The 24742-nt window shown below is 55.0% G+C and overlaps 2 protein-coding genes and 1 long non-coding RNA gene across 5 annotated transcripts; all 3 read left to right on the top strand.

Moving 5' to 3' along the window:
• The first annotated feature begins 182 nt into the window (after positions 1-182).
• EMC8 (ER membrane protein complex subunit 8) lies at positions 183-7713 on the top strand. The gene is made up of 5 exons (XM_039558485.1): positions 183-457; positions 4511-4587; positions 5998-6067; positions 6530-6624; positions 6864-7713. The coding sequence occupies exons 1-5, from the start codon at positions 260-262 to the stop codon at positions 7021-7023; spliced, it is 600 nt and encodes a 199-aa protein (XP_039414419.1). The 5' UTR covers positions 183-259; the 3' UTR covers positions 7024-7713.
• A 6356-nt stretch (positions 7714-14069) lies between these two features.
• Positions 14070-17889, top strand: LOC120410607. 3 transcript variants are annotated; one of them, XR_005602909.1, is made up of 3 exons: positions 14070-14666; positions 16015-16138; positions 17474-17889. It is a non-coding gene; the product is annotated as an uncharacterized LOC120410607 (long non-coding RNA). The 3 variants fall into 3 exon arrangements; XR_005602908.1 differs by having other exon boundaries at positions 14076-14666; positions 16050-16138; XR_005602907.1 differs by lacking the exon at positions 14070-14666 and having other exon boundaries at positions 14690-16138.
• A 1792-nt stretch (positions 17890-19681) lies between these two features.
• Positions 19682-23811, top strand: GINS2 (GINS complex subunit 2). Its single transcript, XM_039558606.1, has 5 exons — positions 19682-19875; positions 20687-20801; positions 21493-21592; positions 22651-22777; positions 23244-23811. Exons 1-5 carry the CDS (start codon positions 19786-19788, stop codon positions 23367-23369), a joined length of 558 nt encoding a protein of 185 aa, XP_039414540.1. The 5' UTR covers positions 19682-19785; the 3' UTR covers positions 23370-23811.
• The last annotated feature ends 931 nt before the right edge of the window (positions 23812-24742 follow it).

Raw genomic sequence — 24742 nt, 5'->3', positions numbered from 1 at the left:
AAACACCCCAAACCCACCCCAAATCCACCCCAAACCCACCCAAACTCACCCCAAAGTCACCCCAAATTCACCCCAAACCCACCCCAAACTCACCCAAACCCACCCCAAACCGCTGTCGTAAAGCCGGCCGCGCTTGGCGGCGCTTCGCGACAGCCGGCGGCGCTTTGCGGCGGGCGGGGAGCGGCGTGCGGGCCGGGTCGGGACCGGGACCGGGACCGGGACCGGGGCCGGGGCCGGGCCGGGGCCGCCGCAGGGCACCATGAAGCTGACCACCCAGGCTTACTGCAAGATGGTCCTGCACGGCGCCAAGTACCCGCACTGCGCCGTTAACGGGCTGCTGGTGGCCGAGCGCCCGCCGGCCCCGCGGCCGCCGCAGCCCGCGCTGTTCGTGGACTGCATCCCGCTCTTCCACGGGACGCTGGCGCTCGCTCCCATGCTGGAGGTGGCCCTGACCCTGGTGAGGTGTTCCCGCTGGGATGGGGGTGCTCGCAGTGCTCGGGGGTGGAGGGAGGTGTTGGCACGGGCGGGAGGCGGTGCCGGGGGTGTCCCTGCGGGATGTGGAGCTGCTGGATTCGGTCCGGAGTGCCCGTGGAGATGCTCCAAAGGCTGGGAAAACTCTGCTGGGAGAGCTGGGGTTGTTCATCTGGAGAGGAGAAGGATCCAGGGAGAGCTCAGAGCCCCTTGCAGGGCCTAAAGGGGCTCCAGGAGAGCTGGAGAGGGACTGGGGACAAGGCATGGAGGGACAGGACACAGGGAATGGCTTCCCAGGGATGGATGGGATATTGGGAAGGAATTGTGCCCTGGGAGGGTGGGCAGGCCCTGGCACAGGGTGCCCAGAGCAGCTGTGGCTGCCCCTGGATCCCTGGCAGTGCCCAAGGCCAGGCTGGAGCAGCCTGGGACAGTGGAAGGTGTCGGGGTTGGAACTGGATGGGCTTTGAAGTCCCCTCCGATCACTCCATGATTCCATGATTATACAATTGTGAGCAAAAGGAGATCCGTCCCTTTTTGAGATCATTAAAAATAACGAATTTCTGATTCCTCCAGACTCCTTGGCTTTAATGTTTCCCCCGGTCTTTCTCATCCCCAAAAAAAAAGAAATATATATATATATATTATTTGTAAGTAAATTCCAGTCAGTTGTGAGTAAATCCCGGTTTTCTCCAGCTGAGATGGTGCCATGGGAAAGTTGACATCTTTGTGAAGCCTGGAAATGATGAAATGCAGCCAGAGACACAGGGACAGGAACCGAGCCTGAGCCCTGACCATTGAATTTTGCTGTGGAACACACAAAATTGATCATTTCAAATCTCTTTCCAGCAGCATAGGAGTAGCAGAGCACGGTGTGTTTTCATTAAATTGGGATTAAATGGCTTTCTACAGGGTTTAAGCAGAGAATTTTGGTAAAGTCTAGGCCTTCAGTGCAGCTTTTCAGTGCAGATCTTGCAGCAGGATCAGATTATTAGGAAATAAATCCTGTTTCTTGCAACATCTACAGGAAGAAAATTCTCCTGGAGCCAAAGCTGTGGCAGAATTTTACTTGTTTACTCTCAGTTTTTGGTACAAAAAGGTAAAGACTGGAAACTCTTGGTGTTTCCCACATCAGTTAGGATTTGCTACAGCTCTGTGTGCTTCACAGCCACAGATCCTTTAAAACACAGAATTTTACAAGAACCCAGGGCCTTTTGCTGCTCTTCTGGGTTTAAACAAAGGCAAAAGTGTCCATAAATCCTCTCAGAGCAGTTGTGAAAATTGGATTTTCTCGTGGAAAAGGGTTGAAAAGAGGTGATTCCACATCTTCTGTGCAGCCTGGCTTGTGGATCCGGTATAAATCAGGGAGATCAGCGTGGTTAAACTCAACTTTTGTAGCAAAGCAGCTTTGTTCCTAAAGGATTTCCCAGCTCTGGCAGGATTTCCCAGGATCTGGTTCTTTTCCAGTTCAGTTATTGCTGATTCTTGGTCGAGGGTGGCTCTGTGGGGGGGTTTTTAGAACGAGCCCCACAAGTTTCACATCCTCTTCCCTGCCCTGAGTCATCCCAGAACGTGAAATGGGAGCAAAAATCTCCAGATTTAATCTGGAAGTTGAGGAGGGACTTCCAAACTTTGGAGCTTTGCCCCCTAAAACTTGCAGGGGGAACAAGGAGTCAACAAACCCCGAACAAAACATCGTGGCAAGGGAGGTTTGGGTGGGATATTTTTCCCCCAGAGGGTGCTGGGGCACTGAATTCCCCAGGGAATGGGCACATTCCCAAGCTCCAGGAGCATTTGGACAGCGCTTCCAAGCACAGAGAGGGGTTTTGGGGTGTTGGAGTTGGACTGGTGATCCTTAAGGGTCCCTCCCAGCTCAGGATATTTGAGGATTCTCCGATTTCCTGAGGTTTGTAGCTCCGGAGGGCAGAGCAGAAGCTCCCGGGTTTAATTTGCACTTTGAAATCCCTTTCAAAGCCGGAGTCATTAAGAAAAAGTGAATTAAGTTGCACTCGAGCCTCTGAATTTCTCAGCTAATTGATGTGGTTTTACAAGCACAGCTCCAAAAAGGAGAAACCAGGGAGCACTTCCCTCTCCTGGAACAGCACTCAGCTCCTCCTCCTCCTTCTGCTCCTCCTCCTCCTCCCAGGGTTTTCCAGACCCCCAGGCTCCCCGTTTGGTAGCTGCAGCAAAGCAAAGCTACTTCGGATTTTTCCTTGGCAGGGCTGGCCGTGACTAAAAATATCAGGAGCTAATTGCTGTAGGATACCTGCGGTGACAGGGCCTGGGAATTGCAGCTGGAAAAGCTTGCATTCCAAAATGAGATTTGGGGGGTTTTTTCTCCTTTTTTTTTTTTCTTTTTTTAAATGCAGAAGCAATTTTTAGTTACCAGTTAGGAAAGCGAGAACTTTAAATCATTCTCTTCTTTTTGAGGCAATTTTTGGTACAGAACAAAAATGGATTTAGGACTGTTTCTAATTTTTAGATTGATGGACTTTTTTTTTTTTTTAATAATAATTATTATTATTATTAATTTTACTGTCTGGGCTGCTGGCTCTAATGCCAAGCTTTCAAGCCACTAACAATTAAAACCAGAGTCCTAAGCCCTTAAAATGGGTTTGGAATGGAAACAGCAGCTCTTGCAGGGCTGCACAGCTTTTTTTTTTTTTTATCACTTAAATCCATGTCATCCCTTGGATTATTCGCATGGCTGTTTTGTTGGCTTGATTCTGCAGTCTAATACTATAATTATTGCTGAAAATGAGATTGATTTGACTCCCAGGATGCGACAGGTCAGCACCAGCTGTATTTTTGGAGTCCTTTTTAATAGAGCTGGGGAGGGTTTTTTGAGGCCGTGCTCTCTAGGGACTGCAAAGGAAAATTCGAGCTGCTTTCTCCCCTTCTGCCTTTCAGGGCTTTGTATTGTGCTGACTTGATACCCTCAATTCGAATGGAAAACATCATATATATAGATATATATAGATATATATATATAGATATCATAGCTATAGATAGATATTTTCAAAGGCAGACTCAGCAGGAGGAATTCAGCTCCAGTTTAAAGCAGCAAGAACGGCGGTGCTGGAACTCCTTTCATTAAAAAACAACACCCGACAAAAGTACCTCAGTTTTGGACTGGTGTCAATCAAAAATGGTGTCAATTATGTGCCAAAAATGCATCTGTTAAAGTATTTACATACAGGTGTTCAATAGGGAAGAGCTCTCAAAGGGAAACAATTCCATCCCAGTGGAAAAGCTGGTAAATGGGACAAACTTCTGCCTCACGTTCACCTTTCACCTCAAGCTTTTATTTTCTAATGAAGGCCCGCAAAAGATGGTGTTTAAAGCAGCCAGAACGGTGGGGTTGAAACTCCTTTCATTATAAAACAACACCTGACAAAAGTGCCTCAGTTTTGGACTCGTGTCAGTCAAAAACGGTGAAACTTAATAAAAAAAAATACATCTGCTGAAGTATTTACATAGAGATGTTAAATAAGGAGGAGCTCTCAAAGGGAAACAATTCCATCCCGGTTGAAAAGCTGGTAAATGGGACAAACTTCTGCCTCACGTTCACCTTTCACCTCAAGCTTTTATTTTCTAATGAAGGCCCCAAATGGTTGCATTTTCCCCTAGGAATGTTACATTAGCAATAAAACCCTTCTGCAAGGACAGGGCAGCCACACATCCACGAGGGGAACGTTCTCTCAAGTCCCTTGTCAGGTGAACACTCACAGAAAATTGTCCCAACCATCGGTGGGTGAGACCCAAACCCTCTCCAGGCAGGGTTTAATTGTCCTGTCACTCGAATTTAGGCCGGGCTTTGACTGAGACAGCTCCTTTTGCTGCGTTGGGTTTCTCCATCCCAGCTCAATCAGCCCCACCGTGCCCGAGCAGGCGCAGAAGGGGACAGAAATTTGTGTAAAGAACCGAGCAGCAGAGCTGGAGCAACGCTGCTTTCTTTACAGGACAGCCACGAGATTTCCTCAATCCTGAGGCGGTGGGGGGCTGGTTTTCCTAGGATTTATTGTTCCCATTGCTTTTCCAGATTGATTCCTGGTGCAAGGAGAACAGCTACGTGATAGCTGGATATTACCAGGCGAACGAACGCGTGAAAGATGCCAGGTGTGTTGGGCCAATATTTCCTTCTGTTTGCTCTTTTAGCTTGTACCTTGGACTCTGCCAGCAGAAATCATCCCCATAAATCAGGCGTGTTGATTCCCTCTGACAACTGTCAGCTGCTTCCACATTGTCTCCGTGGGGCTGCGGGATGTGGCCTTTGGTCAGGTGCAGAAAGTCCAGGCTTTGCAGAATCCCTCCTCGCCCGTGGCTGCTATAAAAGGCCACTCTTTGAACGAGTGCCAGCCTCTTGAATTGCAGTTGTCAGGGAAAAAGCCAAAATCTGCAGAGCGTTTGCTTGTGCAGTATGGATCTTGTAAAGTCTGACGACTCCCAGGATCTTATGGAAAGTCAGGGGTGACCTAATTCTTTCTAAATTTCTTCATTATCTCCTGAGTTTTTTCAAAGAGTTTTCTTACGTGGTGGAGAAGTAGAAGATGATGTCAGTCAGGCAGTGATATCTCTTATTTAGCACTTCTTTTTCCCCAGGATTAGTCATTTTTTTTCCCTGCTGGCTGACTCAGATTACTCACTAAACAATAAGGGACCTTCCTGCAGAGCCACAGTTTCATTTTAGAGCTGTGTATTCCATGTTTTCCTCTCTATCTATTGGACAAATCCAGGATTGGGACTAATTAGAACAACTTATTTAAAGTATTATGCCCCATCCCTGGAAGTTTCCAAGGCTGGATGGGGCTTGGAGCAACCTGGGATAGTGGAAGGTGTCTCACCGATGGCAGGGGATGGAACGAGAGGATCTTGAAGGTCTCTCCCAGCCCAAACCATTCCACAAGGATCTGATCCCAGTTATTTGTTAATGGATATTCAGACTCAATTATAAGGAACACTTGTGACTTCTAAGGTACCTAACAGGGATAAAGGCATTATTTGTCCTTTCCTTATAAATCTGCTGGACACGTTTTTAAGGAGAAGGTACAGTTTGTTCTCTTTGAGGTTTGAAAGAACATCACAGGCTTGATGTTTTTTTAAAACTTCAGTTTAATTTCTGAAGATAACTGGTGCCACACAGAGATTGACATTGGCACTACAGTGAGGTTGTCACCTTTGAAACGTGGTAAAGGTTTCCAAAGGTTATCTGATTTTGGTAGAGAAACTGGTCGAGTTTCTAAGTTTCTCTTTTAATTGCCTGCCAGGGCAACGTCTTTGGTCTGGGGGAAGAAGATAGGCAGCCACAAAATGTTGATTCCATGTCATTCCAAAGCCGTTTCCTAAACACAGCTGAGCTGAACTTCGGGTGCTGCAGAGCCCTCTTATCAGCTGTGGCATCAGCTCCTTATCTCGTTCCTGTTTGCGAGCACCCAGAGTCACTCTCACATCTCTCTGAGCTCATTTCCTGCTGCTTTCAGCTGGAACTCGTGGCTCACCTCACTCAGTTCCTTTTCCCTTCTGCTCCAGCCCCAACCAGGTTGCAGAGAAAGTGGCCTCCCGGATTGCCGAGGGCTTTACGGACACGGCGCTCATCATGGTAACTTCCTTCCCTTCACCCCGCTGTGTGCTCTGACCCTGCTGCTGCACCAGGGAAATGCTGTTCTCTGGTTCCTTTCGTGAGGAATTCCATTTCTCTTCCTGTCCAAAATGCTCTGGGGAAGAGATGCAAGGAGCAGTGAAGTAAAAAGTAAATCCACAGAGAGACTGTGGTGAGCTCTCTGTCACCTCAGAGGAATAGGGGCCTTCTCTGCATGTTCAGGCAGCAATTTCTGGCTCCAGCCCTCTTAGTGCAACTTAAATTCTTACGTTTAACATCACAAAACAGGGCTTTGCCTCCTCACTGCTGGGACAAATGCTGGCATCTTAAATTTGGCAATTTGAGGGTAAAACAGTGGATGTCTGTAAAATTCTCTTGTTTTTACAAACTGATTCGGGGTTTATTTCATCTCTTGTGGTGCTTGGGAGGAGACTGAGGTGGTGTTTCTGTGTCCCACCCCAGGTTGACAACACCAAGTTCACCATGGAGTGTGTGGAGCCTGCCATCCACGTGTACGAGCTGCACGAGAACAAGTGGAGGTGCAAGGACCCACACGTGTGAGTGAGCTGGGAATTTACTGGGGTTTGGGGGAAAACTGGCTGGCTGTGTGAGGGCAAAACTTCATGGCTGACTGACCCTGTGGGTGTAGCTGGCAGGGATTTTAAAGCTGCTTCTTGTAGTGAGAGGGAGCAGGCAGGCCATGCTATCCCCACCGTGTCCACGCTGCAGCATGGCTTAATTCTCCAGAGTTTTTCTTGGTTGATTCTGATGTATTCCGGATTCTTTTCCACCCTAGTGACTTCTGTGAAGATTGGACCGAAGCCCAGCGAATCGCTGCATCCCTCCTGGACAGCAAATCCTACGAGACACTGGTGGATTTCGATAATCACCTGGATGACATCCGGAACGACTGGACAAACCCGGAGATCAACAAAGCTGTGCTGCACCTGTGCTAGGAGAGATTCTCCTGACTCATCCACGGGCATTCCCACTCTGTACTGAAGAGAGAAAAATGCTATTTTTGAATGTAAATAGAATGAATATTCAGTACCTTGTGTGGAAAGCTGACTGATTAAAGAGGAGTGGCCTGTCCCGTGGCGCGGTGCTGTGTCCGTAAAGCCACGGAATGCTGGCGGTGACATTCCCTGGAAGAGCTGCCAGCTGTCACTTCCAGCTGTCCTCGTGGACACCATCCCACTTGTAGTGAATGTTGCTATTCCTTGGAAACCCGAACTGCTTCTGCTTGGCCCCACTGTTCCTATTCCAAAGTTTTGACTTCAGCTTTTCTAATCTTTAGAGAGGTTACCTTTTTAACGATTTGTGGAAATACCTTTCCAAAAAAAATCAATCCTGTCCTCAGATGAGAGATTTTAAGGGCAAATAGATCAAATGGGAGGTGAACGGTTTTCTTCTGGCCTGGGTTGGAAATTGTAACTCTCTTGGCACAGTAAAATGCAAACTGCTGAGGATGTTCCATGCTCATGTGTCACCTGTTTCGCAGTGCTTTAGCATGACACAGCTACAGAGAGTTTCAAAGCAGTGTTCCCAAATAATCCGGTGATTCCTGCTCTCCATGGGCGTGGCAAGCACAGTTACTGCTTGAATGTGTTAAACCCAAAGTAAATGATTTATAAAAAGGACTGGAAGCACACTGCTGAGTTTGAATCTGCACTTGGAGCCTACAGTAGTGAAATATTTGATGAATTTCGTGCATTTTGGGGGGTTAATCAGCAGATCTCATTTTCCACGTGGTGTCCATTTAAGTATGTCCAAAATCCCTCCTTCTGAGTTGAAGGCAAGTGATCCAAGTACATGGAATCAAGGAGCCTAGTTCAGCTTGCCTTGCCTTTGCCATTAATATTTATTTCCAAGGAGAAGTTCCCTGGACAATGAAGCTTTATACCAGCCTAGAAGAGCTCTTTGTAAGCCCTCGTTGCCTCACTCCTCATGGTCATTTGCCCGACTGTAGTTAAACACAGCCTCAAGCTGCAGCAATTCCTCCAGATTTCCTTCTCTGCCTGCCCAGAAATGTTGTCACAAGGAAGATCCAGATACCCACAAAATGTCAGCCTGTCTCCAATCTTGGTGTTAAAATCACAGGAAAGTTTGGGTTGGGAAAGATCATCTCATTCCATGGGGGCACTGACACCTTCCCCTAGACCAGATCGTTCCAAGCCCCATCCAACCTGGGCTTATTTTAAAACAATGGAATTGTCAGAATCTCTTTATTTTGACTCAACAAGCCCAAGTTTCACTCCTGCTCTTGGAGAGGGATGGGGTAAGTCTAAAATCCCATTTGCATCAGGGAATAGAACCTGGATGCCTCTGGGCTGTGGAGTTCCTTCCAGCTGAGATTCCACAGGGCCACGAGGTGAGGTCGGAGGGAGAAGAGGAAGCTTTGGCCACTTTGTTTTTTACTTCCCTGCCGTGCACGGGTGAGATGTGATTACAAAAGAGATTGGCACCGAGTCAAGAACCTTCCCTAGGCTGAGTCAGGCTTGCAGGAGAGGGAAATGTTTTCACTTGCTGACTGAAAACATGTATTTAGCTCCCAAAAATCAGCCAGATTACACATTCCAGTGGCTGCTCTGCTCCACGTCTGTAGGAAAAGATATCCTGGGAGCAGAGGGTGCAGGAAGAGGACTTTGTACAAACTCCCAGTGAAATCCAAGGCATTGTTCCAGAGGCAGATCGTCATCTTAGCGAGATTCCTCTTGCGGGGTTGTCAGAAGGAGCTGCTGTGTCTCCTGAGCCGCAGGAAATGTGTTTCTTGTTCTTTGTGACAGGATCTCCTAATCAAGCTTTGATCATAAATATGCAAATTCAGGCTGATCCGGCTCCCCCTGTAAGGCAGAGTGTGGCTCCTCAGTGTGTAACCTGCTGGAATATTCCCTGGCACTAACTTGGGACATGCTGCTGGAAGGGGAGCAGCTTTTAGTGCTTTGTCCTCCCCTTTTGTAATCCTCCCTTTGCTCTCAGCTGAGGGTTTTTTGCCACCAGCAGAAGCCCAGGCTGGCTTGAAGCAAAGAGGACAAACCCGCAGATCTTATCTCCCCGGCCTATTTGCATTGAAGGCTGGACAAAAGCAGCAATTCCATAAATCCAGGCAGCCACCATGGCTCTCCGGAAAGAATGAGGAAGCTGCAGGGCTCAGGGAAGGCTGCGTTCCCCTTTCCTGCTGATGCTGCTTTCCTGGCTGGTTGATCCGTTGGATTCAGCAGAGGAATTCAAGGTAATTCCTTTCCAAACTTCACGGGGAGGAAATCTTGGGGAAGGCATCTCTCGCTGGAGCCCTTGTGAGAGCTGGGAAGGCAGCACTGGGAATGCGTGTCCCAGTCTTTTTTGGTTTGTTAGCAGTTGCTGACATTCAGCATTAATTTTTTTTTCTCTCTATCCACCAAAAGTTGGAGATTTGGCATTTGCCTGCCCAGATGTTTAAACTCCCAAATTTTACCTCATCCACATGAGCTGAAGCACTTGGAAACTGTAGAATCCCTGAGTGGTTTGGGTGGGAAGGGATCTTAAAGCCCATCCCATTCCACCTCCTGCCATGGACAGGGACACCTTCCACTGTCCCACGCTGCTCCAAACCCTGTCCAACCTGGCTTTGGACACTTCCAGGGATCCAGGGACAGCTTCTCTGAGCACCCTGTACCAGGGCCTCGCCACCCTCACAGGGAAGGATTTCTCCCTGATATCCCATCCATCCCTGCCCTCTGGCACTGGGAAGTCATTGCCTGTGTCCTGTCCCTCCATCCCTTGTGCCCAGTCCCTCTCCAGCTTTCTTGGAGCCTCTTCAGGCACTGGAAGAGGCTCTGAGGTCTCCTTGGAGCCTTCTCTCCTCCAGGTGAACACCCCCAGCTCTCCCAGCCTGTGGGATTCTCTTTTCCTCACTCTGAACCCAATTTTGCAGAGCAGTGACAAACACCCCCACAAGCAGGTGGGCGACAGGAGTCGCAGGGTGCCTGCCCAGCTGTTCCCAGGGCACTCATGAGTGAGGTACCCATTGCCAGGGAATGCCAGGTCCCACATTCTCCCCGAGCTCATCGCTCTCTGTGTGCATACGAGGATTTGGGGAAGTTTTCCCTTCATCCAGCAAGCGAAGCAGCCTGCTGCTGGCATTTTCCCTCTTCCCATCTGCTCCTGGGATGTTCCCTCCTCCCCTGTGAAAGCGAGCAGAGATGTAACAGCTCCTGCTTTTCGAGCTGATGTGGATGCGGGAGCAGGTGAGCGGTTCGGAGTTCACCTGGCACAGCTGGAGCTGGGAGCAGACAGATGTGCAGAGCCCACCCCAGCCATGAGAGGCGGCTCCTTGCCCCCAGGAACTCCTTATGCAAGGAGAGGTGACAGTGACAGATGCGGGAAGCAATCCCGGGTCTCTCAGCTCCCTGGCTCCAGGCCTAATCGCTGCACTCCGCGAGCTGGGAAGCGTCTGGAGATGCCGGTGGAGGAGGGCAGTGCCACGGGAGAGCCGGGATGATGCTAATGGAGGAGAGGCTGTTAGTGGGGTGGGCTTGCGGCTGAGTGCAGCTGGGAAAATGGCCTCGAGGGGAAATGGGCTCTCTTTGTGAGCTCTGCTTCTCCTTCGGGTGGAATTCAGCTCCTGGAGCCGAGCTGGGGCACCCACACGAGCTGGTCCCTGTTGGGCTGGTCCAGGCTGCTCCCCTGCCATCCTGCCCAGGCTCTGCTCTTCCCAGCTGGAGTTAAACACCTCAACACATCCCACTCCTGCACCACAACCCCCTCCTTGCTTCCCCCAGCGCCCTGACCCAGCCCTCCCGCAGCCGGCAGCGCTTTCTGTGTGCCCAAGGATCCGCTGAGGACTTGATCGATTTCCCTTTTTTTTTCCACTGTCGCTTTTAGACCACATTTTCACCCAGCCTTCCCCTCCTGAAGTACACCCCAGCTGCATCCCTTCCCTTTGGTTTTCCGTGGAAGGCGGCAGAGGCGGATTCGGAGAGGACGGAGGCGGGGGGCTGGCAGGGGGGACAGCACTCCTGCGTGTGGCACTTCCAGCCTGCCGGAGCTGGGATGAGGGAAGCAGGGAACTCTGCTCTTGCAAACACCCGGTAGGTGGGCTGGGGATGAGAGGTCACTCCGTGAGTGCTTCCAGGCAGCGCCGCTCCGGCTGCAGCGCTTTAGCGGGATGCGGGCAGGATCCGTGCCAGGCATGGCCCGCTCTGCGCAGAGCCAGCCCGCGAAGGCCGAGGGAAACGACGCAGCCCTTCCTAGAAATGCGCCCTGGAGCTTAAAAGATGGACCTAATTGAAAAGCCTTATCGAGGTTGGAGCAGGGGATAAAAGGGAAAGCTGGGCCCAGACTACCCTGGAGCTCAGCGAGCCGGGAAGCGCGGCAGCTGTGGCCACATCCCTAAGCCAATTCCCGGCCGTGGCCTCCCGGCTGAATCCATGCCGGGAGAGGGGTGCTTTGTTCTGGATGCAGGAGGTCTGTGCCTCAGGTACGTGCTCGCTTCCCACTTTGCTCCCGACCCCCGCCACAGCAGCTCCCGCCTCATCCCAGTGGATTTTCGGATTTTCTCCGGGGCTGCTTCCTGCCCACGCGGTTCCTGCCGGTTGCTCGCTCTGCCGGTCCTGCCAAGAGCCTGTGCTTGGGGAATGCTGGAGCTGCTCCAGTTTCCCTGGAGCCTGCAACCTTCAGCTGCCTCCTCGTGACATCCTCCTCCCTCCCCATGCCTGGCACCCCCTCCGGGTACCGCTCGCCAGCCCTGGATGACTCTGGATGTCCGGGAGGGAGTTTCTTCTCCCTTCCCAGCACCGGTTGCCACTTCCAGCTCCAGCAAGTCCTGGGCAGGACCCTGCAGCTCCTTTCTGGGGCAATTCCAGAGCCAGGCTGGTAGCAGCCCTTTCCCCTGGTCGGGCCAGAAGGGACGGGGGCAGGAGGGGACAGGTGGCCTCGTTGCTCCGTTAGCACGGAGCCAGGGTGACGTGTCACCTGCGTTGGCAAACCCTGGGACTCTGTGACCCAGAAAGCCGCTTCCTCCCCCTCCCTGCTGAAAGGAGCCCAGCTGGTGTTTGCAGGAGCAGCTCCTGAAGGGAGCCAGCAGAGCTGCCCCGGGCTCTCCAGCCAAAGCTTTTCTTGTGGCCAGCGTTTGCACAACGTGTCCCTTGTCCCTGCGGTTCCTCTGGCTCCTGGGAAGCGTCAGCTCTCCCTGCCCTGCCCCTGAATGGAGGTTCAGAGGCTGCTCTCCATCCTCACCCCCCACCAGGGCTTCAGCCCCTCCATCCTCACCCCCCACCAGGGCTTCAGCCCCTCCATCCTCACCCCCCACCAGGGCTTCAGCCCCTCCATCCTCATCTCTCATCAGGGCTTCAGCCTCTCCATCCTCACCCCCCACCAGAGCTTCAGCCCCTCCATCCTCCTCTGCCCCACAGCAGGATGGAGCTGGAGGATTGGGAAGCACCGGGAGAGGAGCAGCCCAGCTACCAAAGGGACACAGCCAGGACTGGAAACCAGTCAGTGACCACCTCAGGAGACAGGCAGGTGCTGGTCAGCTCTTCCCCCAGGGAGTGAAGGCTGCTCCCTACCCACGCACCCCCTGAGCCCATCCTCTTCCTCCCCGTGGCCAGCTGGCTCTTGGTGGGCTTTGGCCACTTGCCCTGATGTGATGCTCAGCAAGTCCCTGCTCAGAGCCTTGTGACAGGAATCAGGAATGCCTGGAAGGGATGTGGGGGTCTCACAGTGACCCTGGAAAGGGGGTGTTGAGCCCACTGGGCTGCTCCTGTTCCTGGCACTCAGCTCTCCCCAGCCCTGGTCACCCAGCAGTGACCAGGGCTCCACACCAGACAGGCTCCAGTCACCTCAAGGTGGACAACCCCCACTTTTTAAACCTTCACAAAGGTTTTTGCTTTGCTCCCCAGCCCTGGGGAGGACAGGAAGGGGTGTTTGACGCTGTGTTTGTCCCTATCAAGTGTCAGCAGAGCAGCTGGAGCTGTGCTGCACCCGCAGAACTAACCACAGGTATTTTAGCAGCCTGCTGTTTATGTTTCCCACCCCTGCTGCAGCAAGACAATCTCTTTCTGTCACTGTTGTAGCAACAACTGCTGCTCCAGGCCGGGCTAATTCCAGCCCTCGTGGGTTTGGGGCTGTTTGTTCTCAGCCAGCAGCAGCAAACAGGTAGTTTTGGAGGCAGGCAGTAAAATAGCTCAGTGCGGAGGCGGGAGTGATCCCTGGCTCCATGGGATGCCATGTGCTCTGAGTTTGGGATGGGATCCTCAAAGATCAGGTTTGCCAGGGCCTGGCTCAGACTTTGTCCTTTAACTCTTGGACTTTGTGGTTGAACAGGGAAAAAATCCACATAAAGCAGTAAATTTGTCTGTTTTCTGGGGAAAACAAAGGAGCTGTGGGTTGCAAACATCTCTGCCCAGGACTGTGCCTGCAGCTGGAGCTGCAGCCTTGCCCCGGTGCCACCCTCCCCGCTCCTGGAGCTTCGCAGTAACTCCATTATTTGACAAATCGAAGGAGTCACATCAGGAAGGAAATCAGCTCTTCCCAGATTTGTGATTTTCATCAGATGTGGCGGGACCAAACCAGCAGAAAGAGGAGCAAAACCACCCTTTTCCACTCCCTGCTGCCCTTCATGCCCATCCCGGCCAGGCTTGGTGGGGCTCTGATCCCACCGGAGACCTCCCAAACTCCTGGGATCAGTTCGCTCCCGATCCCTGGGTGAAGTTCCGAGCTTCCCTTCCCTTCCCTTCCCTTCCCTCGCTGCCGCAGCCGGGGGGTGTTTAATGTGCGGCCGGCGTTCCCCGCAGGCCGGCGCCCTGCATTTGAACCGCTGCCTTTCCGCTCCGGCTGAAAAGGAGCCGGCGCGGGGCCTCGCCTCTTAATTGCGGAGGAGGGGGAACATGGAAAAGCCTCTGGCTGCTGCTAATGCAGGCGAAGGCGGCTGCTCCGGAGGCACAGCCTCCTCCCGGGCATCCTCCCAGCGGGGTGGGACCCGACCCGGAGCGCTCATCCTGGGAATGGTGAGGAACCCGCTGCTGCCGGCTGCTGTTCCCGCTGCCAGGCTGGCTTTGGGGCTGGGAAGGGGAAAAGATCCTTTCTGGCAGCTGGCGAAGGTGGAGGTGCTCCCAGAGGTTGTTGGCTCTTGACAGCAGGAGCTCAGGGATGGCGATGGGTTTTGCCAGAGCTGGGTGTGGACCCTTATACCAAACTGGCACTTGCCTTTCCAGGCACTTGGTAGCCCTCTGGCTGTTTGTAGGGATGTTGGATGCCCGGGGGCTTTGCCTGCAGCCGAGGGCACTCCTTCCTCTCTCTCTCTCAGCTCTGAACTGGCTTGTGCAGCGGGCTGAGAGTAAAGCAGCGTTTCCTCATCACCCAAGGGCTTTGCTGGGCATGGATGGGGCTGGAGTGGGGGCTGGATGGGAGGAGCCGGGGCTCCGCTAACCTGATTAACCGGCTTCCGAACCGACCTCGCCAAAGCCAAAGTCAAAGCCGGCCGGCTGCCACCTCCTCCCGCCCTCCTCGCAGGGCACGGCTGCTCCTGAGGGACCCCTTCTCCCAGCCTCCGGCATCCAGGAGCAGCCGGGTGCGGTGGGAGGTGGGATGCGACCGCGGGCATCGCCTCTCCGGGCACCGGGTAAGTGCCACCCCCTCGGAGCCCGGGCTTTGTCCCCTTTTCCCCTTCCCTGAGTGTCCCCCCTGCCCGGGCAGCTCGGTCCCCGCTCCAGTGACGCCTGCGATGAGTGTCTGGGGGTTTTTGGAGCGTGAACTCGTCGGGATGCAAACGTTTCTTTGGCCTGGTAGCTGGCACACGGGAGCGAAGCTGGAGCCCCAGCGGGAAGCACCAGGAATGCCGCTGGAATGCTCACAGGGGGAATTCTCTACCCAAACTCTGGTGCTGGAGCCTGGCCCTCAGCGACGGAGAGGGGGCTGCTGTGTCCTGCAAGGGTTTGGCTGATCCCAGAGGATCAGATCCCAGAGGATCAGATCCCAGAGGAGACCCCCCTGTGTCTGGAGCTGGGTGTCCCCAGCATGACCCTCCTCTGTTCCTGAGTGGTGTGAGCCACCAGTGGGTGCCAAAACCCACAGGATTTGCCTCAAAACAGATTTCTTGCTATTTGGGCAGCTTCCAGGAGAGCTGCTAAATGAGGTCCTGGGGAGGACTCCACTCCCCAGCCCTGGGGGAGGGTCACAGCTCAGGCTGCACCTGAGGAACTGATAAAAATGCAGAATTCAAAGCAGAAATAGCAAATTTTCACTTCCCCTTGCTGGCGGCTGCCGACCCACCTAAGGGCTTCTTGGAAAGGCAGAGGTCAGGCAGGGGGAGCAGAGGCTTTCCTTGGCTCTCTGTGCGGCCCAGAGCTTGGAGGAGCCAAAATGAGTCACTGACCCTCATCCCAATAAGCTTTTCCCAGCAGCTGTGGGAGGAGGGGTGAAGATTTCCCAGTAAAGGGACCTTTTTCGCAGAAAAAATTTCAGCATCTTAAAAAAAAACGATGTCCCACAGCGGGAATCATCCATCCAAAAGCTCTCAAGACATCAGGGATGCCCGAGAGGAGCGGGATGATGTGAATTCCAGCAGTGCATCCCAGCAGCTGCTCCAGCTCAGCCCGAGGGAGGCAGCCCCAGGAGCATCCCTCTATTTCCTGAGTGTGGACTCGGGGCTTTCTCTGCAAGAACCAACCTAAAACCAACCCAATTCCTCCTGCTCACGACCTTCTCATCCCAAAATACTTTCAGCCCAGACCCCAGGAGTGGAGAAGCTGGGATGGGACCCCTCACCCAGCAACAGGCTCCTTCTCCACCCTCCCAAAAAGTTCTTCCTGAACCTCCTGGGATGAGATTGAGTCACTGAAGCGCCATGACATCATCACTCGTGGTTTTGTGAGCGAGCAGCCGCGTTTCCTGTGGTGCCCGGGCTCCGGCAGATAAGCCAGGCACGGAGAGATGTGAGCTTTTAGCTCCTGCTCCTTCCTCCTTCCCAGGATCTCTTCCCTCAACCCTCGCCTCTCTTCCTCAGCGCCAGCGGCGAGGGCCGGCGGCGGAGCTGGAGAGCTGGATCCTGCTGAGAGGATGAAAACATGGGGCTCAAGTTATCCTGCCTGAAAGGTGACTTTGGGGTGGGGGGTTGGGGTGTTCCTGCTCTCTGAAGGCACCTGAAGGGTGGCTGTACCTGGAGGAGCTTTAGGTGTGGGCGGGGTTGGTGCAGTTTGGGAATGTGGTGGAATTTTGGAAGTCCCACGGGTGACCTGTTGCACCTGGATCAGCCCGGAGAGGATTTTCCCAGGCGTATTTTCTCAGTCCTGTGCTTGTCCTACACCCTTTGCTCTGGAGAATCCATGGATTAATGACATCCCTCAAGAAATCAGGTGGACATGGGAAAGGGCCAGCATGGATGGGACACATGGATGGGATGCATGGGCTCAGCTCCCGGCCTCCAGGCCAACCCCAAGCGTCCCCTCACTGCTCCATTCTCCCCAGAGATACTCCAACCAGGAGCTTCTTCCCCAACTTTCATTTTCTTAATGGATTTAGGCCAGGAATGGCGTCAGGGATGTCTGCACAAGGGGAAAGTGGGAGCTTTTAATGCTCCTGGCCTCACAGGGCGAAGGCTAGATATCGCCTCTCCCATTAGCTCTGCATCCCACTGACTCCTGCTAATCACCCTTGGGGTCGTTAGGGATGGGCCTTAATGAGTATCCCTCTCCCAGATGCAGGGCTGCCTCTTCCCTGGCTTTTCCCAAGCCCAGATTCTGTGGGATTCTGGTTGTGATGGGCATGGAGTTGGATGCATCACCCAAAAATGAGCTCTGCTCCCTCTCTGCATCAGGGATGCTGGGATGGGGTGGTCTGGGGTGTTTGGAAGTCCCACAACCCCCCCCAGTCCAACACAGGATGACTGAGAAGGGGAAGCAGGCAGCCAGGGAATCCCAATCCTGCCCCAAACCCAGGACAGAGCCCCAGAATATTCCCCCATGCCTCCAGACCCCTCTGACAGGCTTGGAGTCTGGAATAAAAGAAAAGACCCTCCCCCTTTTGCAGCTCCCTTACATAAGGCAGGGCTTTATCCTTAATTAAAAAGAGATTAAAAATATCAGTGTCTGTCCCCTCCAGGCATTTTCCTGCTTGGGAAGAGCTGAAACCTCCCTGGATGCTGCCTGTGCCGCGCGGGGCTTTTCTCCTGATTAAAAAAAGCAGATTAAAGCGATCTGCTCCCTCAGGGGGGTGGGCTGGGCAGGTGGTCGGGGGAGGCGGGGGGGGGAATCCACCTATGAAACCCCCCAAAATCCAAGGTGGATCCAGGGGAGGAGATGTGAGGATGCTGTGGATTCTCCAGTGGCTCCTAGAGGGTTGACACAGAGGAGGGCGGGGATGTGGGGATGCTGTACCCTGGTGCCCCATTCACTTTTTATCCCCCTTTTACCCCCCCCCAAATTTCCCCAGGCTTGAAGATGTGTGTGAGCAGCGGGAACGGCGGCGACGGGACCCTGACGGTGTCCTCGGGACAGAAGCACCTGCACGTGCCCTCCATCATCGTCACGCCGCCCACGCCCACGGGGACCACGCTGTCCCGCGAGGGGCGGCGCGGCGAGGGCCCGTCACCCTGCAGCCAGTGCTGAGGCGGGGACACGGGGACAGCCAGCCCGGCAGGACCTGTCCCCGCTCGGCCGCGATGGAGCCGCAGCCTGAAGGATGCGGCTCGGCCGGACGCGGCTCCGCGGGAGCTCCGCAGGGACACACGGAGCACCCACGCGGGTGGGTTTGGACAACAGGGACTGCGTTTTGTCCCTTTTCCTAACAGCACCAGGGAGGGGGATCCCCCCCCGATGAATAAAACCCCTGGGGTTCCGCACCCCCAGTTTTTGTGTCAGCGTGGGGGGCGGGGGGTTGGGTTGTGCCCCCAAAACGGAGCAGCCATCGTGCCCGCGGGTGGCCAAAAGTGGGGCCCCCCAACTCTCCACGCGGGATTGAAGAAGCCATCTCAGCAAACAGCAGCGGGAAAATGAACTCGGCGTCACCTGCATCCCGCCGGATCGACCGCATCCCGGGAGGGAGCCGGGGGCGATGCTTCCCGGAGAGCGGCAGCACCCGGAGCCGGCGGGAGAGGCGGGAGTGTGAAAGCAGATGGAAATTTAATTTTTTAATGACAGCAGCAGATGGCAAAAGACACGCGAGGGGAGGCGCAGCGTGGGGGAGACGTTCCTGGAGCGCCCGGCACGTGCCGGTGGCACCGGGGGCTGCTCCGGGAACGGGGGCTCGGGACCCTCCTCGTGCCACCCATGGCGGGGGGTGGGCTGGGGGTCCCCAAGGCTTGGCTCCCACCCATTCTGGGGGTAACGCTCATCCCAAGCGTCGTGGTTGCTCCATGGATGGTGCCAGGGCTGAGCCCGAGGTGGTTTGGGAGAGGGATTGGGGAGAGGTGGATTTGTCTGGTGGGGGGTGTTTCCATGGGGACTTGCAAATGGGATGCAGCCCCCCCAAATCATCCAGAAGCCACTTGGCTGGGCTGGGTGTGGATGGATGGATAGATGGATGGATGGATGGAGGGATGGATGGATGGAGGGATGGATGGATGGAGGGATGGATGGAGGGAGGGAGGGAGGGATGGATGGATGGATGGAGGCATGGATTATTGGATGGATGATTGGATGGATGGATGGATGGATGGACAGATGGATGGATGATTGGATGGATGATTGGATGGATGGAGGGATGGATGGATGGATGGATGAGGGAAAGAGGAGTGGCTGGACGGATGGAGGCATGGATGGATGGAGGGGTGGAAATGTGGATGCAGGCATGGATGGGTGAAAGGATGGCTGTCTGGGTGGATGGATGAGTGGGTGGATGGATGGATGGATGGATGGACGGACGGACGGACGGACGGATGGATGGATGGATGGATGGATGGATGGATGGATAGGTGGGTGGTTAGATGGAAGCATGGATGAGTGATGGAGGAGTGGATAGGTGGTTAGACAGATGGATGGGTGGGTGAATAGCTGAGTGGGTGGATGTGTAGATTGAAGGATGGATGGGGATGGATGGATGGATGGATGGATGGATGGATGGATGGATGGATAGGGAACAGAGGAAAGGGACAGGTGGGTGACGGCAGGTGCCCGAGCGTGGGTGTCTGCACAGGGGCCACTGAACAGACAGACGGACGCTGCTGCTGGTGCATGCACGGGAGGGCAGCTGCCGGGGTCTGGGTACGGCCCAGGGACAGCCACGCACGGCCGGGGTCACTCGCCCTCAGCCCGGGTCACCCAGCACGGCCGAGCCACCCGCGCGCGTCCCCGCCAGGGGGCAGCACCGACGGCCGCCGCCACTCCCGCGGGGCCCCGGCAACAAGTGCCGAGCGCTGATTGGCCGAGAGCCCGCGGGGAGCGCCGCGATTGGTCCCCGTGCCCCGACCCGGACCTCCCCCCGCGGGGCCGCGGCCGGAGCGCGCCGCGCGAAAGGACAGCCAATCAGAGAGACGTGCGCCGCAGCAACAGCAGGGGACAGCCAATCAGAGCGCGCGGCTCCGCGCCGGGCCCCGCCTCCTCGCGAGGACCGCGAAAACGCGCGGGGCAGTGGGAGCGGGGCGCGGTGGGCGGGGCCTGGGGGCTGCGCAGCCAATAGGGAGTGAGGGCGCGCGGCCGACTCGGCCCTGGCCCCGCCCCGGTTCCGGCCCTGTCCCACCCCGGTCTGATCCCGGTTCCATCCCGGTTCCATCCCGGTCTGATCCCGGTTCGGTCCCCTCCGGGTCCATGGAGCCGGCCGAGGTGGAGTTCCTGGCCGAGAAGGAGCTGGTGACGATCGTGCCCAACTTCAGCCTCGACCGGATTCACCTCATCGGGGTTGGCGGGGCCGGGGGCCGGGCCTGGGCTGGGCTGAGGGGGCTCCGGGAGAGGCTGGGCAGGGACAGGGGCTGGGGTGGCCTGGGGGCTTGGGGACACAGCTTGGGGTGACCCAGGACAAGTTTGGGGGGATTATGGGGCAGGGCAGGGTCTGGGTGGGTCTTGAGGCCGGGACGGGGGATTCGGTGTGGAGAATTGGGTTAAAGGGATTGGGACTGAGGTGCGGGAGCTGGGGGGATTCGGATGGGTCTGGGGTGTTTGGGAACACGGGGAGGAGATGGGGATCATGGGGGAGGATCGGGCTGGATTTGGGGATGGGGGCGTTGGAGGGATTAAGGGGTTGGGGGGTGACAAGCAGAGGGGGGACCGGTTTGGGAGAAGAGGCACTGCAGCCCCTGGGAGGTTTGGGAGGGGGCTGGGCTGTCCCCACATTTTTGGGGATTTGTGCAGCCCCTGAACTCCGGCCGGGAGTGTCCGGCTGTCCTGGGTGCTGACCAGAACCTGGGGAGCCTCTGGGAGCCCTTGGCGTGGGTCCAGAGACTGCACATCCAGGGAGATGGAATTTGTGGCTGTGACTCCTGTGAAACACCTCGAAATAGAAAATGCACGGGAAATGTTGGTTATTGCTTCTCGAGGGAGATGAGGAGAAGTCTGAGAGCAAGAATTCTGGGAAGTGAGAGGAGGAAATGCAGGATCTTTTTGACTCAGGCTTTTCCAAATCCTCTGGAAACTCACACCACATCAGCAGACAAGTTCTGTGCAGTCCGAGCCCTGGCTGCTGCCCTCCTCTCATCCTTGATTTGTTTTCCAGGGAGATCTGGGTCCCTTCAATCCTGGTTTGCCGGTGGAAGTGCCTGTGTGGTTGGCCATTAATCTGAAGCAGAGGCAGAAGTGCCGGCTCATTCCCCCAGAATGGATGGATGTTGGTGAGGATGGAGGCTCTGGATTCAGCTCTGGCCTTCAGTGGGTGCAGTGGAAACATGAAATTGAAAATAATCCATTTTTCACCATTAGTGGGGAGCTTAACTCAAAAACACAAAGCAAGGGAGAGAGAAGGGTCTCATGTTCCACCACTGGAATGCTTTGTTTACTTGTTCAGAGGGAGCTTTGGGGACCTTGGCTCACAGAATCCCAGAATTTTTTAGGTTGGAAAGGCCCTCCAAGATCATCAAGTCCAACCTGTGACCAATCCCCACCTTGTCCCCAGCCCAGAGCACTGAGAGCCACATCCATTTATTCCTTGGACACCTCCTGGGATGGGCACTCCAAACCTCTGTGGGCAGCCCCTTCCAATGTTTAATTACCCTTTCAGTCGAGAAATTCTCCCTGATGTCCAGCTTGAGCCTCCCCTGGCAAAAATTGAGGCCATTCCTCTCATGCTGTCACTAACTCCCTGGGAAAACCTCTGGATGATGCTCTGTGAGGAGGGAGACCTTGGAGGCATCCCTGTCCCTTGTGTGCCTCCTCACAGGAGCCTTTCTCTGCCCTCATAACATTTGAGGCTTGGGCACTGAGCTGATCCTACAGAAACAATGTGGGTTTTCCCAGGCAGGGCCAAAAACACACCCAGAGCACTGAAAGCCTGGCAACACCTGAGCATCCCCGGTTTTATTTTAGGGAAACTGGAGGAAATCCGGGATCAGGAGCGCAAAAAGGACACCTTCACTCCGATGCCCAGCCCCTACTACATGGAACTCACCAAGCTGCTGCTGAACTAGTGAGTAGGAGCTGAGCTGGCCCGTTTTCCACCCCACTACTCGTGAGCACGGGCGATTTTTCAGGCTTTGCTTGGCAGCAGCCCCGCAGGGCGGTGGGGACAGGGAGAGTGAAGGGAGGTTTATCCCTCAGCCTGCCAAGATTTCACAGCAGCACTTCCCTCGTGGTAACTGTGCCTTTCAGGAACTTGGGGGGGTTGCTTGTTCCGTGGCCTCGTAATTGGGGCTGTGCCGCTTTATTGAGCAGCAGCTCGGCGTGGAGGCCCGGAGGATCCGCAGCACGTTCCACGGCTGCAATCTGTTCAGCAGCCTAAAGCCTGCAGGCTTCTTGCTTGGCTCCCCTTCAGGAGGAAAGCTCCTCTTCCCTCAGCCTGGGAAGCAGGAGGCCAGGGATATTCCGAGCCTGAGCTCCTGCCTGCTGAGGCATTTCACTTGTAAAATGTGCTGGCTGGTATTTGTCTCGGCGAGGGCTCTGCTGACTTTAAGCCCTCGATTAAGCAGGGTGGGCATTCCAGCTCTGGCTTTTCCTCTGGAGAGGAGGCTCCTGGCGTGCTGCTCCTTCCCAGCACGCTCCAGCAACCCTGACAGCTCTGTCCGCGCGCATCGATCACATCCCGGGGTCCTTATGGCAGCGCTGAATGGCCTTAATGGGGCGATGTGGCACAGCCCTTCCAGCTTAATTCTCCCTGATGGAGCCCTGGGAGCCCCGAGCTGGGGATTTCAGCGTGCCTGAGCTCTTGGATTCTCGGCTGGCCGTGACTTTGGCCGGGTTAGGGGCCCTCTGTGTGCCTCGTACCAGCTGGGCAATTAAAGAGCAGAAGGATTCTAGCGACAACCAGCTGCTGCGTTGGAGCTGAGCATTCCTGGGGAAAGGAGCCATCCCAGAAATCCTAGCAGCATGAGGAGCAGAGAGGATTTTAATGTGCAGTCGCAGGTTTTTAGCAAACTGTCCTGCAAGCGCCTCGGGGTGGGGGGTGAGACGGTGACACCACCACTCAGTGGCATAACCACACATCCCTCACAGCCTGCTCTGATCCTGCCTTGCCTTTCCTTGTCCCAGTGCCTCTGACAACATCCCCAGGGCGGACGAGATCCGGACGCTGGTGAAGGACACGTGGGACACGCGCATGGCCAAGCTGCGGCTGTCCGCGGACAGCTTCGTGCGGCAGCAGGAGGCTCACGCCAAGGTGTGCCAGGACCTCATCCCGGGGGGATCCAGCTGCCCTGGGGGTGCTGAGGGATGAGGAATGAGCTGCTGGGAAGAGTCTGGCTCTGGGGCATGCTTGTCCCGGGTGGTGGGTGCGTCACCGGGGTGCTGGAGCCGTGGGTTGGACCCGCGCCTTGCGGGCCGGGGGCGGCTCCCTGTGCTTTGTGGGAAGCAGGGAGTCATGGAATGGTTTGGGTTGGGTCTTAAAGGTGTCGCTCCACCCCTGTTCCACACCTTCCGTTAGAACAGGCAGCTCCAAAGCCCATCCAGCTTGTCCTTGAGCACTTCCAGGGGTGGGGAATGATGCTTGAAATGGTGCTTGGGTGCTTCTCTTGACAGGGGTGGCAGCTGTGTCTGTCCTTTGGGATGTCACTAAAGGGAACTGTGGGCTGTGAGCTGCTTCCTGAGTGCCTTGTCTTCCCAGATCCTGTTATTCCCCCTTTTAGCTGGATAACTTAACCCTGATGGAGATCAACACCACCGGGACTTTCCTTACCCAAGCCTTGGATCACATGTACAAGCTCCGGACTAACCTCCAGCCTGGCGAGAGCTCCCACTCCCAGGATTTCTGAGAGGGAGCTGGGAAGGAGCTGCTTCACCCGGCCAGCCCAGCCCTCAGTATTCCCTCGGAGCCGGGTGGGAATTGCTCCCGAGCATCCCCAGAGCCTCGGTGCAGGCAGTGACTCGCTGGGCGGATCTCTCGGGTTGTACTTCAGCGAGGGAACTTCTGAGGGCAGCACAGGCCACACGCTGCCTTGCAAAGGCATAAATTTCGAGGCGGTGCTTCCATGGATTTTCTCAGAGCCTTGGGAAAAAAGGAAAAAAAAAAAGGGAAGATGTGCCGGCAATGAGGTGTCTGCTGGGGAGATCAGCTGGGAGGCAGATCCATCTGCTCTTTGGAGAAGGACAAAAGAAAATGGTTTTCCCCCTCAGATCCCAAGCTGTGGGGAAATACCATCCTATCATCCATCTTTATTTTTGTAATAGTTGGGGTTTCAATCTGAAACTGTAACAAAAAAATCCATAACGATAATAAAAAATAACTGCAGCTGAAGAACGGCATCGAATTAATGCTGGGCTGTGCCACCGGCACGGGTTAAACAATGCTTGGAAAATCCTGCAGCTCTCCTTTGGCTCCGGCCCCGTTTCCCTGCGGCAGAGCGACAGGCAAGGGCAGGATCCAGGCGGCATCCAGGGCAGGATCCAGGCGGGCTCTGGCCGGAGCCGGGCTGTGCTGATGGCAGCTGTAATTATTCCTGGCGCCCGAGGGTGCCAGGCTGCCAGCGCTGCCCTTCCCGAGCAGCTGGGCCAGGCTCCCGCTGCCATCTGTGGCCTGCCTGCCTGGGCTGCGCCCCGAAGGGCTGGCACAGCGGGAATGATGGCAGGAATGAGGCAAGGAGCTGCCGGCAATGCTCGGAGCAGGGCTGGGGATGCTCGGAGCAGGGCTGCGTTCCCAACGCCGGCGGCGGCAGCGGTGGAGAAAGGATTCCTTGCCGTCGTTGTGGAAGAGTTTATTTTGGGTTTGGGGTTTTTTTTTGGGGATGTTTTCAGGAATTACAGCGATATATTCATAAATACCTAATTACTACATTCAACAAATAATATATTACATTACAATTAATTCCGACAAGTACACTTTGAACATGTTTAGGGTTGGGTTTTTCTCCTTTTTTGGGTTGTTTTGTTTTCTTTCACAGCATCCAACCTGTCCCCAGCAGGCTCTGCCTTCCTCTCTTTCCTCCCAGCCCTTCCAGGCTCTGGCACAGCTGCTCCAGAAATTCTGCATGGACACAAATGCTCACCACAACCCCGGAGGGGGGGGAAAATTGGTCCAAAAACCCTGAATCCGGGCTGGTGAGGAGGGAAAGTCAGCACGGGAGCTGCTACAAAGCGAGGCTGCACCCCAGCCGGGCTCCTCAGCGCGGCGAGGGATAAATTGCCAATG

The sequence above is a fragment of the Corvus cornix genome, chromosome 11 (genome assembly GCF_000738735.6).
Source record: "Corvus cornix cornix isolate S_Up_H32 chromosome 11, ASM73873v5, whole genome shotgun sequence".
In the NCBI taxonomy this organism is placed as follows: Eukaryota; Metazoa; Chordata; class Aves; order Passeriformes; family Corvidae; genus Corvus; species Corvus cornix.
The sequence above is the reverse complement of the archived record's forward strand: the minus strand, read 5'-3'. Positions and strand labels throughout refer to the sequence as shown.